Genomic DNA, 19,264 nt, shown 5'->3' on the forward strand with positions numbered 1-19,264 from the left:
GGACTGTGATATCATCTCTGGGGACTGTGATATCATCTCTGGGGACTGTCATATCATCTCTGGGGACTGTGATATCATCTCTGGGGACTGTGATATCATCTCTGAGGGATTGTGATATCATCTCTAAAGACTGTGATATCATCTCTGGTGACTGTGATATCATCTCTGGGGACTGTGATATCATCTCTGGTGACTGTGATATCATATCTGAGGGATTGTGATATCATCTCTAAAGACTGTGATATCATCTCTTGGGACTGTGATATCATCTCTGGGGACTGTGATATCATCTCTGGGGACTGTCATATCATCTCTGGGGACTGTCATATCATCTCTGGGGACTGTGATATCATCTCTGAGGGATTGTGATATCATCTCTAAAGACTGTGATATCATCTCTTGGGACTGTGATATCATATCTGGGGGACTGTGATATCATCTCTGAAGACTGTGATATCATGATATCATCTCTAGGGACTGTGATATCATCTCTAGGGACTGTGATATCATCTCTAGGGACTGTGATATCATCTCTAGGGACTGTGATATCATCTCTGGGGACTGTGAAATCATCTCTTGGGACTGTGATGTCAACTCTTCGGACTGTGATATCATATTTTGGGCTATGATATCATCTCTGGGGACTGAGATATAATCTCTGGTGACTGTGATACCATCTCTGGGGACTCTGATATCATCTCTTGGGAAGAGATATCATCTCTTGGGACTGTGACAGCATCTCTGGGGACTGTGATATCATCTCTTGGGAAAAGATATCATCTCTGGTGACTGTGATATCATCTCTGGGGACTGTGATATCATCTCTAGGGACTGTGATATCATCTCAAGGGACTGTGATATCATCTCTGGAGCTATGATATCATCTCTGGGGACTGATATCATCTCTTGGGACTGTGATATCATCTCTGGGGACTGTGATATCACCTCAGAGGAAAGTGATATCATCTATGAGGACTGTGATATCATCTCTGGGGACAGATATCATCTTTGGTAACTGTGATATCATCTCTGTGGACTGCGATATCATTTTTTGGGAATGTGATATCATGTCTGGGGACTGTGATATCTTCTCTGGTAACTGTGATATCATCTCTGGGGGACTGTGATATCATCTCTGGGGGACTGTGATATCATATCTGGGGCTATGATATCATCTCTGGGGACTGTGATATCATCTCTGGGGGACTGTCATATCATCTCTGGTGACTGTGATATCATCTCTGGGGACTGTGATATCTCTGGGGTCTGTGATATCATTTCTGGGGACTGTATGATATCATCTCTGGGAACTATGATGTCATATCTCTTACCGTGCCTGTGTACCCTTCACCCCGTACCGTGGCTGTGTACCCAGAACCCCGTACCGTGGCTGTGTACCGTGCACTCCGTACTGTGACTGTGTACCCAGCACCCCGTACCGTGTACCCCGTACCGTGCCTGTGTACCGTGCACCCCATTCTGTGTCTGTGTACCGTGCACTCCGTACCGTGCCTGTGTACCCTTCACTCCGTACCGTGCCTGTGTACCCAACACCCTGTACCGTGCCTGTGTACCGTGCACCCCATTCTGTGTCTGTGTACCGTGCACTCCGTACCGTGCCTGTGTACCCTGCACCCCGTACCGTGCCTGTGTACCGTGCACCCCGTACCGTGCCTGTGTACCCTGCACCCCGTACCGTGCCTGTGTACCCTGCACCCCGTACCGTGCCTCTGTACCGTGCCTGTGTACCCTGCACTCTGTACCGTGCCTGTGTACCCTGCACCCCGTAGTATGCCTGTGTACCCTGCACTCTGTACCGTGCCTGTGTACCGTGCCTGTGTACCCTGCACCCCGTACCGTGCCTCTGTACCGTGCCTGTGTACCCTGCACTCTGTACCGTGCCTGTGTACCCTGCACTCTGTACCGTGCCTGTGTACCCTGCACTCTGTACCGTGCCTGTGTACCCTGCACTCTGTACCGTGCCTGTGTACCGTGCATCCAATTCCGTGCCTGTGTACCGTGCACCCCGTACCGTGCCTGTGTATCGTGTGCCTCGTACCGTGCACCCCGTACCGTGCCTGTGTACCGTGCGCCTCGTACCGTGCCTGTGTACCATGCCTGTGTACCGTGCCTGTGTATCCTGCACTCAGTACCGTGCCTTTGTACCCAGCACCCCGTACCGTGCTTGTGCACCCTACACCATACCGTGCCTGTGTACCCAGCTCCCCGTACCGTGCCTGTGAGTAGTAGGGAAGGCGCCTCACAGGTACCTTTTTTTCTGGGAGAAAAAAGGTACCTGTGCGCCCCAAGGGTTTCAGGTAAATTTAGAATATCCCCTGTGCGCCCCAAGGGTTTCAGGTAAATTTAGAATATCCCCTGTGCGCCCCAAGGGTTTCAGGTCCAAAGGGAAAAAAAGTGCCTGTGCGCCCCAAGGGTTTCAGGTAAATTTAGAATATCCCCTGTGCGCCCCAAGGGTTTCAGGTCCAAAGGGAAAAAAGGTACCTGTGCGCCCCAAGGGTTTCAGGTAAATTTAGAATATCCCCTGTGCGCCCCAAGGGTTTCAGGTAAATTTAGAAAATCGTGTATAGCGCTTGGGGGTTTTCAGGTAAATTTTGTCAGTCGCAGATTTTAGAAGTAAGGATTTCTTATGAGAAAAATAATTTCCGAGACTTAGAAGTTTGTTAAAGCCTTATGGGAGAAATTCAAATAACGTGTGTAGCACTTTAGGGCTTCCAGGAGAACTCTACGGACATATTTTACATGTTTTCAACTTACAAAATCGTCTATGTAAGCCTTAGTTATTCATATAAATTTAGAAAATCACCTGTGTAAGTCAGGGTTTTCAAGTCTCGTACATCACACCCCCCCTCCCTCCCCCCCTTGCCTCGCAATCTGTCGCGTCGCCTTTATTTACTTTGCGCCCAGCCAGCCAGTCGGCTCTTATCATATCTTATCTCCATAATATCTCTACCGTCCCTCCTCTCTCTCTCTCTCCTCCTCCTATTTCCTTACAACTATTTTCAGAGTTTCAAATAATCATAGAAGTTTATTTATATGTTTATGACCGAATTTGTAAAAGGACCATTTTCAGAGAATATTGTCTTAGATGTTTTGTTAAGGAAAACAGACCACTTATCCATAACATTTAGTTTTATATCCATTTACGGCTATTTCATCTGTAAAGACCAAATTGAACAGAGCCCAGTTTTAAGCTCATATTTCATCAGAGTCCAGTTTATACCAAAAATTCGCCAGAGTCTACTTTGAGAGCAATATTCGTCAGAGACAGTTTTAGCTCATATTTCATCAGAGACCATTTTATACCTAAAAATGAACAGAGTCCACTTTGTCAGCAAAATTAGTCAGAGACAGTATTTAGCTCATATTTCATCTGAGTCCAGTTTATGCTCAAATTCGCCAGAGTCTACTTTGAGATCAAAATTAGTCAGAGCCCAGTTTTAAGCTCATATTTCATCAGAGACCAGTTTATACCGAAATTCGCCAGAGCCTACTTTGAGAGCAAAATTAGTCAGAGACAGTTTTAAGCTCATATTTCATCAGAGTCCAGTTTATGCTCAAATTCGCCAGAGTCTACTTTGAGAGCAAAATTCGTCAGAGTCAGTATTTAGCTCATATTTCATCAGAGTCCAATTTATACCTAAAAATGAACAGAGTCTACTTTGAGAGCAAAATTCGTCAGAGTCAGTATTTAGCTCATATTTCATCAGAGTCCAATTTATACCTAAAAATGAACAGAGTCTACTTTGAGAGCAAAATTAGTCAGAGACAGTATTTAGCTCATATTTCATCAGAGACCAATTTATACCTAAAAATGAACAGAGTCTACTTTGAGAGCAAAATTAGTCAGTGTCCTGTAATCTGTGAAAATGTGACAGAGTCCAGTTCCTGATCGAAATTCATCAGAGTCCAGTTTTCTAGCAAAATTCGCCAGAGTCTACTTTGTGCCAAAATATTCAGAGTCCAGTTCATGATCGAAATTAATCAGAGTCCAATTAAAGACCCAAATTTGGCAGAGACCACATTTCGCTACTAGCAGTCCAATCCCCCTGAAATTTTAAACAGTTATATTTCAGACATAGTAAATAAAAACCAGTTCAGTTATCAAGTTTCAACTCTTGTGCCCCAGCTTAGTTCATTTTGTACAAGTTCTTTATTTCCAACTAAATCATCCTAAGATTTAAGATCACCTTATTTTCTAACGTAGTAAAATTAATCAGGGCATTAACCAAGCTCCATTCCCTCAGCCTTAGATCATCGGACATAAATATTTTCGATCAAGTCCGTCTCCAGCTTAACTCTTACCCTTTCCCTCCCTTACCTTCTCATCCCCAACGTACCCAAACCTTCAATAATCGTACTGTATTTGCATATTTTCTCTATATTCACTGTGTTCTTCGTATTCTCATCCGTGTTCACTCCATGTTCTTCAAATGTTCACAGTCCCATTCAGTTCATATTTTCACAAGTATCTCCATTTTTTATGTAATATTTCTCTTAGTCTCATTATGTTCTCTACAAATTCTAGTCATATTTTCTACGTTTTCATATGTTCTCTGTATAACTTTTATACTCAATATTCATGCTAACTTCCATATTTTGTGTTCTTTGTCAATATTCATGTTCCTCTACAAGTTCATGTTCCTCACAAGATCACTTCGTTTTTCACCTTCACTTACATGTTTTCTACATTCTTTTGTCATATTCTCCATGTTCTTCACAAGTCCATTGTTCATTCTTTGTATTCCCTATTCTCCTTATCATGTTTTCATGTTCTCTGTAAGTTCATATTCCCAGCATGTTCACTGTATTCATCAACTTTTCTTACATGTGTTCTTTGCCATGTTCCCCATATGTTCTCTGGGTTTTTCCCCTTACATGTTATTTAACGTTCCTTAACTAAAAAAATCTTTCGCCAATCAACTAAAAACATAGTCACTTTCGTCATTTCTCAACTAAACCTATTATCCAGTCAACTAAAAATAGTCAGAAATAGCCTCGTTCAACACTGTTCTTAACTAAAACAACCTTTCTCTTAGCTGAAAATTGTCAAAGGAAACTTCTTTCAGCACTTTCTTAACAGCCGCTATGTTTCATCAGGAAAAAATTGTCAAAGGAAACTTTCCAAAACTGTTCATAACTAGCTTTTATCCATCGTCAATCAACTAAATAATAACTTTCATCATTTCTTAACTAAACTTATTCCCCAGTCATCAGAAAATAGCCGTGTTCTTCATGTTTCATTGTCATTTCATAACTAAAATTATCCATCAATCAACAGAAAAAGTCATATTCATCATTTCGTAACAGCCATTATGTTTTCGTCAAGAAAGAAAATATAGTCAAACATATCTATCATCGTCGTTCTTAACTGACATTTATACTTTGTGGAGCACTAAAAAATAGTCAAATGTAACTTTTTTCAACACTTTCGTAACTAAAATTATATGTCGCTAAGTAAGAAAAATTGTCAAAGGAATCTTTCCAGCACTGTTCTTAACTAAACTTATTCCCCAGTCATCAGAAAATAACCGTGTTCTTCATGTTTCATTGTCATTTCATAACTAAAATTATCCATCAATCAACAGAAAAAGCCATGTTCATCATGTTTTGTCTTTTTGCTTAACTAAAATTATGTTTTGTCAAGTAAGAAAAAATAACCAAAGATATCTTTCATCGCTGTTCTTAACTGACATTATACTTTGGGGATCACAAAAATAGTCTCCCTCGTCATGTTTTGTCTTTTTCCTTAACTAAAGTATTCATCAGTCAACTGAAAAAATAGTTGCTTCATCATGTTTCCTTGTCATTTCTTAACTGAAATATCACTTCTCTCATTTAAAATAGTCATGTGTAGCCTCTTTCCAACACTGTTCTTAACTAAAGTAACCTTTCACTTCGCTAAAATAGTCATATTCGTCATTGTTCCTAACTAAAATTATATGTCGTTAAGTAAGAAATATAGTCAAAGACTCTCTTCGAGACATCAAGGACTTACTCAAAGACATCAAAGTTGCACTCAAAGACATCCTTTGAGACATCAAAGACATCCTTTAAGACTTCAATGGGACTCTTCGAGATATCAAAGACACTCTCAAACACTCAAAAATTTACTTGCATCCTCAAAGTTATTCTCAGAGGCATAAAAGTTAATCTCAGAGTTATCCAAAGATATTCTCATGTCCACAAAAGTTATTCTGAGCTATCAAAGTTAATCTCAAACATCTCCGTTCATCAAAGTTGATCTCAGAGTTAACAAAGGTAATCTCTAACTCACTCTCGTTCATCAAAGTTATTCAAAGAGCTAACAAAAGTTATTCTCAGAGTCACCTTCGTTCTTCAGAGAAACTTTCCAAAACATCTTTATTCATCAAAGTTATTCTCAGAGGCATAAAAGTCATTCTCAGAGCTATCAAACTTGTTCTCAAAGTCATCAAACTTATTCACAGAGTCATCAAAGTTAATCTAAGACATCATTTTTCATCAAAGATATTCTCTCTAAACCATCAGTGTTCTTCTCTAAGACATAAAAGTTATTCTCAGAGTCACCTTCGTTCGTCAGAGAAACTTTCAAAACATCTTTGTTCATCAAACTTGTTTTCAAAGTCATCAAAAGTTAATCTAAGACATCTTCTTTCATCAAAGTTATTTTCAGAGACATCTAAAGTTATTCTCAGAGCTATCAAACTTGTTCTCAGAGTCATCAAATGTTATTCTCGAAGTCATCAAAGTTATTTTCAGAGACATCTAAAGTTAATTTCTATGTTATAAAGTTATTCTCAGAGACATCTAAAGTTAATCTTGGTCATCAAAGTTGTTCTCTAAACATCAATGTTGTTCTCCAAGACATCAAAGATGTTCTCAAAATCATAAAAGTTATTCCCAGAGCTATCAAAGTTAATCTCAGAGTTATCCAAAGATATTCTCATGTCCACAAAAAGTTATTCCAAGAGACGTCAAAGTTGTTTCAAAGACATCAAAGTTAATCTCAGAGTTATCCAAAGACATTCTCAGAGACATCTAAAGTTATTCTCTAAGACATCAAAGTTGTTCTAAGAGTTATCAAAAGTTATTCTCAGTCATGATATGTTATTCTCTAACTCACTTCCATTCATCAAAGACATTCTCTAAGTCCTGAAAGTTATTCTCTAAGACAACAAAGTCTTTCTCAGAGCTACCAAAGATGTTCTCTAAATCATAAAAGTTAATCTTAACTCACCTTCGTTCATTAGAGAAACTTTCCAATCCATATTCGTTGACTAGAGTTATTCTCAGAGTCATCAAAGCGATCTCTAATTCATCTTCGTTCTCCAAAGTTGTTCTCTAAGACACCTTCATTCATCAAAGAAACTCTCCTTCTTCCATCATGTTATTCTTTAAGACATCTTCAGTCATAAAATTTTCTCTCCAAAATGTAACTAGTTCAGCTTTTCATACCAAACCTGCATTTCTGTTAAAACATATTTTCTTAGTTGCTTTACCCTAAAACTGTTCTCTGAACTACACTGTTCAAACCTAACCTAACCTAACCTTACCTTACCTTCCCTATCTTACCTAACTTTACCTATCCTAACATAACTTACCTTACCTATCATACCTAACTTTACCTATCCTAACTTAACTTACCTAACTTTACCTATCCTAACATAACTTACCTTTCATAACCTAACTTTACCTATCCTAACATAACTTACCTTACCTTCCCTAACTTAACCTATCTTACCTAACTTAACCTGCATAACCTAACTTTACCTATGTTACCTTACCGTACCTTACCTATCTTACCTAACCTAACCTAACTTTACCTATCCTAACTTAACTTACCTAACTTATTCTGCTTAACATAACTTACCTTACCTTCCCTTACCTTACCTAACTTTACCTATCCTATCCTAACCTAACTTGCTTTACCTAACTTAATCTTACATTCCCAAACTGATGTATCCTAACTTATCTAGTCAAACCAGACATGATCTAACTTAAGTATTCCTTCTTGTCTTTTGTGTTTCGTCAATCATTGTCTCATATTCATTTACTCATTTCATTAGTTAATTTCTCAAATGGTCACTTATGCATTTCAAGTGCTATTTGTTAGAGATTGGATATTTAAGCATTTCAAAGAATTATAATTTCTCAAATGGACGTTTTTGCATTTCAAGTGCTATTTGTTAGAGATTGGATATTTAAGCATTTCAAAGAATTTTTGTTATATATGGGCATTTACTCATTTCAAGGGATAATTTCTCAAATGGACGTTTTTGCATTTCAAGTGTTATTTGTTTAAGATTGGGTATTTAACCATTTCAAAGGATTTTTGTTATATATGGGAACTTACTCGTTTCAAGGGCTAATTTCTCAAATGGTCATTTTTGCAGATCAAGTGTTATTTATTTAAGATTGGGTATTTAACCATCTCAAAGGATTTTTGTTATATATGGGAACTTACTCGTTTCAAGGGCTAATTTCTCAAATGGTCATTTTTGCAGATCAAGGGTTATTTGTTAAAGTTCATCAAGTTGCCCATAAGTTGTATTAGTAGGTTCTATCTTATGTTCTTATTTCCCAACCCCTTAACCTAACCTCTTGTAATCTTAGTGTATTTAGTAGGTTCTATCTTATGTTCTTATTTCCCAACCCCTTAACCTAACCTCTTGTAATCTTAGTGTATTTAGTAGGTTCTATCTTATGTTCTTATTCCCCAACCCCTTAACCTAACCTCTTGTAATCTTAGTGTATTTAGTAGGTTCTATCTTATGTTCTTATTTCCCAACCCTTTAACCTATCCTTTCAGATGTAGTTTGTTGAATATATTATCCTTTTCCTAACCTTTCAGATGTAGTTTTGTTTCTCCTTTTTGTATATTTTTACCCAAACCATCTTTCCTTCTTTACTTTGATTCTCCTACTCCTTCTAACCCTCCTTTTCTATCTCTCTCCCTTATTCTCTCTCTTCCTCCCCCTCTCTCTCCCTCATTTGCTCAAATGCTCTCTTGTTTCTCAAATTCAAGTCTTATTGCTCCCATTCTCACACCCTCATTCTCATTCACTTAGTTTTTCTTTTTCTCAAATTCAAGTCTTATTGCTCCCATTCTCACACCCTCACTCTCATTCACTTAGTTTTTCTTTTTCTCAATTCAAGTCTTAGTGCTCCCATTCTCACACCCTCTCTCTCATTCTCTCTTCTTTGGTTCCCATTCTCTTCCGCCCCCTCTCTCTTACTCCTTGCTCTTCTTTCATGCTCTCACTCCCTTGAGCTCTTGTTTCTCAATTTCAAGTCTTAGTAGATCTGATTCTTTACTATTGTAATTTTTATTATTACTATGATAAAGAATGAACTTATATGTGAAAACAAAGTAAAGAAGGAAAGATGGTTTGGGTAAAAATATACAAAAAGGAGAAACAAAACTACATCTGAAAGGTTAGGAAAAGGATAATATATTCAACAAACTACATCTGAAAGGATAGGTTAAAGGGTTGGGAAATAAGAACATAAGATAGAACCTACTAAATACACTAAGATTACAAGAGGTTAGGTTAAGGGGTTGGGGAATAAGAACATAAGATAGAACCTACTAAATACACTAAGATTACAAGAGGTTAGGTTAAGGGGTTGGGAAATAAGAACATAAGATAGAACCTACTAAATACACTAAGATTACAAGAGGTTAGGTTAAGGGGTTGGGAAATAAGAACATAAGATAGAACCTACTAATACAACTTATGGGCAACTTGATGAACTTTAACAAATAACCCTTGATCTGCAAAAATGACCATTTGAGAAATTAGCCCTTGAAACGAGTAAGTTCCCATATATAACAAAAATCCTTTGAGATGGTTAAATACCCAATCTTAAATAAATAACACTTGATCTGCAAAAATGACCATTTGAGAAATTAGCCCTTGAAACGAGTAAGTTCCCATATATAACAAAAATCCTTTGAAATGGTTAAATACCCAATCTTAAACAAATAACACTTGAAATGCAAAAACGTCCATTTGAGAAATTATCCCTTGAAATGAGTAAATGCCCATATATAACAAAAATTCTTTGAAATGCTTAAATATCCAATCTCTAACAAATAGCACTTGAAATGCAAAAACGTCCATTTGAGAAATTATAATTCTTTGAAATGCTTAAATATCCAATCTCTAACAAATAGCACTTGAAATGCATAAGTGACCATTTGAGAAATTAACTAATGAAATGAGTAAATGAATATGAGACAATGATTGACGAAACACAAAAGACAAGAAGGAATACTTAAGTTAGATCATGTCTGGTTTGACTAGATAAGTTAGGATACATCAGTTTGGGAATGTAAGATTAAGTTAGGTAAAGCAAGTTAGGTTAGGATAGGATAGGTAAAGTTAGGTAAGGTAAGGGAAGGTAAGGTAAGTTATGTTAAGCAGAATAAGTTAGGTAAGTTAAGTTAGGATAGGTAAAGTTAGGTTAGGTTAGGTAAGATAGGTAAGGTACGGTAAGGTAACATAGGTAAAGTTAGGTTATGCAGGTTAAGTTAGGTAAGATAGGTTAAGTTAGGGAAGGTAAGGTAAGTTATGTTAGGATAGGTAAAGTTAGGTTATGAAAGGTAAGTTATGTTAGGATAGGTAAAGTTAGGTAAGTTAAGTTAGGATAGGTAAAGTTAGGTATGATAGGTAAGGTAAGTTATGTTAGGATAGGTAAAGTTAGGTAAGATAGGGAAGGTAAGGTAAGGTTAGGTTAGGTTAGGTTTGAACAGTGTAGTTCAGAGAACAGTTTTAGGGTAAAGCAACTAAGAAAATATGTTTTAACAGAAATGCAGGTTTGGTATGAAAAGCTGAACTAGTTACATTTTGGAGAGAAAATTTTATGACTGAAGATGTCTTAAAGAATAACATGATGGAAGAAGGAGAGTTTCTTTGATGAATGAAGGTGTCTTAGAGAACAACTTTGGAGAACGAAGATGAATTAGAGATCGCTTTGATGACTCTGAGAATAACTCTAGTCAACGAATATGGATTGGAAAGTTTCTCTAATGAACGAAGGTGAGTTAAGATTAACTTTTATGATTTAGAGAACATCTTTGGTAGCTCTGAGAAAGACTTTGTTGTCTTAGAGAATAACTTTCAGGACTTAGAGAATGTCTTTGATGAATGGAAGTGAGTTAGAGAATAACATATCATGACTGAGAATAACTTTTGATAACTCTTAGAACAACTTTGATGTCTTAGAGAATAACTTTAGATGTCTCTGAGAATGTCTTTGGATAACTCTGAGATTAACTTTGATGTCTTTGAAACAACTTTGACGTCTCTTGGAATAACTTTTTGTGGACATGAGAATATCTTTGGATAACTCTGAGATTAACTTTGATAGCTCTGGGAATAACTTTTATGATTTTGAGAACATCTTTGATGTCTTGGAGAACAACATTGATGTTTAGAGAACAACTTTGATGACCAAGATTAACTTTAGATGTCTCTGAGAATAACTTTATAACATAGAAATTAACTTTAGATGTCTCTGAAAATAACTTTGATGACTTCGAGAATAACATTTGATGACTCTGAGAACAAGTTTGATAGCTCTGAGAATAACTTTAGATGTCTCTGAAAATAACTTTGATGAAAGAAGATGTCTTAGATTAACTTTTGATGACTTTGAAAACAAGTTTGATGAACAAAGATGTTTTGAAAGTTTCTCTGACGAACGAAGGTGACTCTGAGAATAACTTTTATGTCTTAGAGAAGAACACTGATGGTTTAGAGAGAATATCTTTGATGAAAAATGATGTCTTAGATTAACTTTGATGACTCTGTGAATAAGTTTGATGACTTTGAGAACAAGTTTGATAGCTCTGAGAATGACTTTTATGCCTCTGAGAATAACTTTGATGAATAAAGATGTTTTGGAAAGTTTCTCTGAAGAACGAAGGTGACTCTGAGAATAACTTTTGTTAGCTCTTTGAATAACTTTGATGAACGAGAGTGAGTTAGAGATTACCTTTGTTAACTCTGAGATCAACTTTGATGAACGGAGATGTTTGAGATTAACTTTGATAGCTCAGAATAACTTTTGTGGACATGAGAATATCTTTGGATAACTCTGAGATTAACTTTTATGCCTCTGAGAATAACTTTGAGGATGCAAGTAAATTTTTGAGTGTTTGAGAGTGTCTTTGATATCTCGAAGAGTCCCATTGAAGTCTTAAAGGATGTCTTTGATGTCTCAAAGGATGTCTTTGAGTGCAACTTTGATGTCTTTGAGTAAGTCCTTGATGTCTCGAAGAGAGTCTTTGACTATATTTCTTACTTAACGACATATAATTTTAGTTAGGAACAATGACGAATATGACTATTTTAGCGAAGTGAAAGGTTACTTTAGTTAAGAACAGTGTTGGAAAGAGGCTACACATGACTATTTTAAATGAGAGAAGTGATATTTCAGTTAAGAAATGACAAGGAAACATGATGAAGCAACTATTTTTTCAGTTGACTGATGAATACTTTAGTTAAGGAAAAAGACAAAACATGACGAGGGAGACTATTTTTGTGATCCCCAAAGTATAATGTCAGTTAAGAACAGCGATGAAAGATATCTTTGGTTATTTTTTCTTACTTGACAAAACATAATTTTAGTTAAGCAAAAAGACAAAACATGATGAACATGGCTTTTTCTGTTGATTGATGGATAATTTTAGTTATGAAATGACAATGAAACATGAAGAACACGGTTATTTTCTGATGACTGGGGAATAAGTTTAGTTAAGAACAGTGCTGGAAAGATTCCTTTGACAATTTTTCTTACTTAGCGACATATAATTTTAGTTACGAAAGTGTTGAAAAAAGTTACATTTGACTATTTTTTAGTGCTCCACAAAGTATAAATGTCAGTTAAGAACGACGATGATAGATATGTTTGACTATATTTTCTTTCTTGACGAAAACATAATGGCTGTTACGAAATGATGAATATGACTTTTTCTGTTGATTGATGGATAATTTTAGTTATGAAATGACAATGAAACATGAAGAACACGGCTATTTTCTGATGACTGGGGAATAAGTTTAGTTAAGAAATGATGAAAGTTATTATTTAGTTGATTGACGATGGATAAAAGCTAGTTATGAACAGTTTTGGAAAGTTTCCTTTGACAATTTTTTCCTGATGAAACATAGCGGCTGTTAAGAAAGTGCTGAAAGAAGTTTCCTTTGACAATTTTCAGCTAAGAGAAAGGTTGTTTTAGTTAAGAACAGTGTTGAACGAGGCTATTTCTGACTATTTTTAGTTGACTGGATAATAGGTTTAGTTGAGAAATGACGAAAGTGACTATGTTTTTAGTTGATTGGCGAAAGATTTTTTTAGTTAAGGAACGTTAAATAACATGTAAGGGGAAAAACCCAGAGAACATATGGGGAACATGGCAAAGAACACATGTAAGAAAAGTTGATGAATACAGTGAACATGCTGGGAATATGAACTTACAGAGAACATGAAAACATGATAAGGAGAATAGGGAATACAAAGAATGAACAATGGACTTGTGAAGAACATGGAGAATATGACAAAAGAATGTAGAAAACATGTAAGTGAAGGTGAAAAACGAAGTGATCTTGTGAGGAACATGAACTTGTAGAGGAACATGAATATTGACAAAGAACACAAAATATGGAAGTTAGCATGAATATTGAGTATAAAAGTTATACAGAGAACATATGAAAACGTAGAAAATATGACTAGAATTTGTAGAGAACATAATGAGACTAAGAGAAATATTACATAAAAAATGGAGATACTTGTGAAAATATGAACTGAATGGGACTGTGAACATTTGAAGAACATGGAGTGAACACGGATGAGAATACGAAGAACACAGTGAATATAGAGAAAATATGCAAATACAGTACGATTATTGAAGGTTTGGGTACGTTGGGGATGAGAAGGTAAGGGAGGGAAAGGGTAAGAGTTAAGCTGGAGACGGACTTGATCGAAAATATTTATGTCCGATGATCTAAGGCTGAGGGAATGGAGCTTGGTTAATGCCCTGATTAATTTTACTACGTTAGAAAATAAGGTGATCTTAAATCTTAGGATGATTTAGTTGGAAATAAAGAACTTGTACAAAATGAACTAAGCTGGGGCACAAGAGTTGAAACTTGATAACTGAACTGGTTTTTATTTACTATGTCTGAAATATAACTGTTTAAAATTTCAGGGGGATTGGACTGCTAGTAGCGAAATGTGGTCTCTGCCAAATTTGGGTCTTTAATTGGACTCTGATTAATTTCGATCATGAACTGGACTCTGAATATTTTGGCACAAAGTAGACTCTGGCGAATTTTGCTAGAAAACTGGACTCTGATGAATTTCGATCAGGAACTGGACTCTGTCACATTTTCACAGATTACAGGACACTGACTAATTTTGCTCTCAAAGTAGACTCTGTTCATTTTTAGGTATAAATTGGTCTCTGATGAAATATGAGCTAAATACTGTCTCTGACTAATTTTGCTCTCAAAGTAGACTCTGTTCATTTTTAGGTATAAATTGGACTCTGATGAAATATGAGCTAAATACTGACTCTGACGAATTTTGCTCTCAAAGTAGACTCTGGCGAATTTGAGCATAAACTGGACTCTGATGAAATATGAGCTTAAAACTGTCTCTGACTAATTTTGCTCTCAAAGTAGGCTCTGGCGAATTTCGGTATAAACTGGTCTCTGATGAAATATGAGCTTAAAACTGGGCTCTGACTAATTTTGATCTCAAAGTAGACTCTGGCGAATTTGAGCATAAACTGGACTCAGATGAAATATGAGCTAAATACTGTCTCTGACTAATTTTGCTGACAAAGTGGACTCTGTTCATTTTTAGGTATAAAATGGTCTCTGATGAAATATGAGCTAAAACTGTCTCTGACGAATATTGCTCTCAAAGTAGACTCTGGCGAATTTTTGGTATAAACTGGACTCTGATGAAATATGAGCTTAAAACTGGGCTCTGTTCAATTTGGTCTTTACAGATGAAATAGCCGTAAATGGATATAAAACTAAATGTTATGGATAAGTGGTCTGTTTTCCTTAACAAAACATCTAAGACAATATTCTCTGAAAATGGTCCTTTTACAAATTCGGTCATAAACATATAAATAAACTTCTATGATTATTTGAAACTCTGAAAATAGTTGTAAGGAAATAGGAGGAGGAGAGAGAGAGAGAGGAGGGACGGTAGAGATATTATGGAGATAAGATATGATAAGAGCCGACTGGCTGGCTGGGCGCAAAGTAAATAAAGGCGACGCGACAGATTGCGAGGCAAGGGGGGGAGGGAGGGGGGGTGTGATGTACGAGACTTGAAAACCCTGACTTACACAGGTGATTTTCTAAATTTATATGAATAACTAAGGCTTACATAGACGATTTTGTAAGTTGAAAACATGTAAAATATGTCCGTAGAGTTCTCCTGGAAGCCCTAAAGTGCTACACACGTTATTTGAATTTCTCCCATAAGGCTTTAACAAACTTCTAAGTCTCGGAAATTATTTTTCTCATAAGAAATCCTTACTTCTAAAATCTGCGACTGACAAAATTTACCTGAAAACCCCCAAGCGCTATACACGATTTTCTAAATTTACCTGAAACCCTTGGGGCGCACAGGGGATATTCTAAATTTACCTGAAACCCTTGGGGCGCACAGGTACCTTTTTTCCCTTTGGACCTGAAACCCTTGGGGCGCACAGGGGATATTCTAAATTTACCTGAAACCCTTGGGGCGCACAGGCACTTTTTTTCCCTTTGGACCTGAAACCCTTGGGGCGCACAGGGGATATTCTAAATTTACCTGAAACCCTTGGGGCGCACAGGGGATATTCTAAATTTACCTGAAACCCTTGGGGCGCACAGGTACCTTTTTTCTCCCAGAAAAAAAGGTACCTGTGAGGCGCCTTCCCTACTACTCCTGTGTACCCAGCTCCCCATACCGTGCCTGTGTACCATGCACCTCGTACCGTGCCTGTGTACCATTCACCCAGTACCGTGCCTGTGTACCCTGCACCCCGTACCGTGCCTGTGTACCCTACACCCCGTACCGTGCCTGTGTACCCTGCACCCCGTACCGTGCCTGTGTACCCTGCACCCCGTACCGTGCCTGTGTACCCTGCACCCCGTACCGTGCCTGTGTACCCTGCACCCCGTACCGTGCCTGTGTACCCTACACCCCGTACCGTGCCTGTGTACCCTGCACCCCGTACCGTGCCTGTGTACCCTACACCCCGTACCGTGCCTGTGTACCCTGCACCCCGTACCGTGCCTGTGTACCCTACACCCCGTACCGTGCCTGTGTACCCTGCACCCCGTACCGTGCCTGTGTACCCTACACCCCGTACCGTGCCTGTGTACCCTGCACCCCGTACCGTGCCTGTGTACCGTGCACCTCGTACCGTGCCTGTGTACCCTGCACCCCGTACCGTGCCTGTGTACCCTACACCCCGTACCGTGCCTGTGTACCCTGCACCCCGTACCGTGCCTGTGTTCCGTGCACCTCGTACCGTGCCTGTGTACCATTCACCCAGTACCGTGCCTGTGTACCCTGCACCCCGTACCGTGCCTGTGTTCCGTGCACCTCGTACCGTGCCTGTGTACCATGCACCTCGTACCGTGCTTGTGTACCCAGCACCCCGTACCGTGACTGTGTACCGTGCACCTCGTACCGTGCCTGTGTACCCAGCACCTCGTACCGTGCCTGTGTACCATTCACCCCGTACCGTGCCTGTGTACCCTGCACCCCGTACCGTGCCTGTGTTGCGTGCACCTCGTACCGTGCCTGTGTACCGTGCACCTCGTACCGTGCCTGTGTACCCAGCACCCCGTACCGTGCCTGTGTACCGTGCACCTCGTACCGTGCCTGTGTACCGTGCCTGTGTACCCAGCACCCCGTACTGTGCCTGTGTACCGTGCACCTCGTACCGTGCCTGTGTACCGTGCACCTCGTACCGTGCCTGTGTACCATGAACTCTGTACCGTGCCTGTGTACCGTGCACCCTGTACCGTGCCTGTGTACCATGCACCCCGTACCGTGCCTGTGTACCCAGCACCCCGTCCCGTGCCTGTGTACCCTGCACTCTGTACCGTGCCTCCCGTACTGTGCCTGTGTACCGTGCACCCCGTACTGTGCCTGTGTACCCAGCACCCCGTACCGTGCCTGTGTACCCAGCACCCCGTACCGTGCCTGTGTGCCCTGCACTCCGTACCGTGCCTGTGTACCATGCACCCCGTACCGTGCCTGTGTACCCAGCACCCCGTACCGTGCCTCTGTACCGCGCTCCCCGTACCGTGCCTGTGTACCGTGCTCCCCGTACCGTGCCTGTGTACCCAGCACCCCGTACAGTGCCTGTGTACCCTGCACCCCGTACCGTGCCTGTGTACCGTGCTCCCCGTACCGTGCCTGTGTACCCAGCACCCCGTACCGTGCCTGTGTACCCTGCACCCCGTACCGTGCCTGTGTACCCAGCACCCCGTACCGTGCCTGTGTACCGTGCACCCCGTACCGTGCCTGGGCTCAGCGCACTGATCACATATCCGCTTTTTATCGTCTAGTAAACATTTCAGGAAACTAGAAATAATTGGTGTAATTATGTGGTAATGGGTTAATGAGGTGCGCGGTGCGCGGGCCGCTGATTACTCATTAAGGGTGAAGCTGGTCACATTATGGCTGGGTGAAGCTGTTTCCCGCCTCACCCTGGCGCCCTTGCCCGCTCTTGCCACACCCACCACTCCTTCTCATTTTGTTCCTAGCGTCTCCTCTCTTTATAGGTCTTCATTTGTAATCACCAAGTCGGGGTAAGTGGATTATGATAATGACAGGATCTGGGGTTTTTGTAAATACTGACGCGTGGACGTATTACAGCAATGTATTTGTAGGGACTACATGATGAGTCTTGTACTCCACGTGGAGTGGGTGGGGCCTGTTGCCAGGGTGATCGCTGTGGCGGTTTTCATTGGTTGCGGATGGCTGCTGGTGATGACGTCATGGATGGAGTTGCAGGTTTCTTGCCACGGACTCAATGCGCCTCTCCTCCATTTTTGCTATTGGTCGAGCAGCGCCGGTTCTCTTTCCCATTCGCTGTTGATACACCAATCAACTACACCCTACTAACAGCTCCACGTGGACTAGCCATTTCATTTTTACATATCAATCAATGCATTGGGCTTCCATTACTAGTCGGTATTGGCCATGACAGTTACATGTAAACTTGGAGAGCGAATGGCTGGCCCCCATCTTAGTCAAATATAACAAATATATACCCTCAGAAATCCATTCCATTTAAAAATTTGTACCACACAATGGGGAACATATCTGCGGGAGGGAAGTGGCAAGCTCGTTCGTGAATCCGGGTGAATCCAGACTTGGTGCGGATTCCCGGGGAATCTGAGGGATAAATGTTGGAGGCAGTTACAAGATGGAGGTTGTATGTGGATCCTGGCGGGCCGCACATTATATCCGCCTCGATCATGGCCATCATGCTATATATCCACCTGGATCATGGCCATCATGCCATATATCCACCTGGATCATGGTCATCATGCCATATATCCACCTGGATCATGGTCATCATGCCATATATCCACCTGGATCATGGTCATCATGCCATATATCCACTTGGATCATGGCCATCATGCCATATATCCACCTGGATCATGCACATCATGCCATATATCCACCTGGATCATGCCCATCATGCCATATATCCACCTGGATCATGCCATATATCCACCTGGATCATGGTCATCATGCCATATATCCACCTGGATCATGGCCATCATGCCATATATCCACCTGGATCATGGCCATCATGCCATATATCCACCTGGATCATGGCCATCATGCCATATATCCACTTGGATCATGGTCATCATGCCATATATCCACCTGGATCATGGCCATCATGCCATATATCCACCTGGATCATGGCCATCATGCCATATATCCACCTGGATCATGGTCATCATGCCATATATCCGCCTGGATCATGGTCATCATGCCATATATCCACCTGGATCATGGCCATCATGCCATATATCCGCCTGGATGATGGCCATCATGCCATATATCCACCTGGATCATGTTCATCATGCCATATATAGAGAAGCAGTGTGAGTGTAGAATTTGTGTGGGTGTAGTGGGACTTCAGGTGTTGATAGGCTTTGGGTGTAGAGGCAGTGTAGTTGTAGAACCATTGTGAGAGTAGAGATAGTGTGTGTGTAATGGC

General features: G+C 40.0%; 1 protein-coding gene across 1 annotated transcript; it reads right to left on the reverse strand.

The window, feature by feature from the left end:
- Positions 1 to 201: 201 nt before the first annotated feature.
- On the reverse strand, positions 202 to 18,514 carry LOC138364329 (macrophage receptor MARCO-like). The gene is made up of 4 exons (XM_069323932.1): positions 18,338 to 18,514; positions 17,138 to 17,547; positions 16,490 to 16,912; positions 202 to 355 (listed from the first exon to the last, which is right to left on the reverse strand). The coding sequence occupies exons 1-4, from the start codon at positions 18,512 to 18,514 to the stop codon at positions 202 to 204; spliced, it is 1,164 nt and encodes a 387-aa protein (XP_069180033.1).
- Positions 18,515 to 19,264: the final 750 nt, after the last annotated feature.

Source organism: Procambarus clarkii, chromosome 13 (assembly GCF_040958095.1).
Source record: "Procambarus clarkii isolate CNS0578487 chromosome 13, FALCON_Pclarkii_2.0, whole genome shotgun sequence".
Taxonomy (NCBI): Eukaryota; Metazoa; Arthropoda; class Malacostraca; order Decapoda; family Cambaridae; genus Procambarus; species Procambarus clarkii.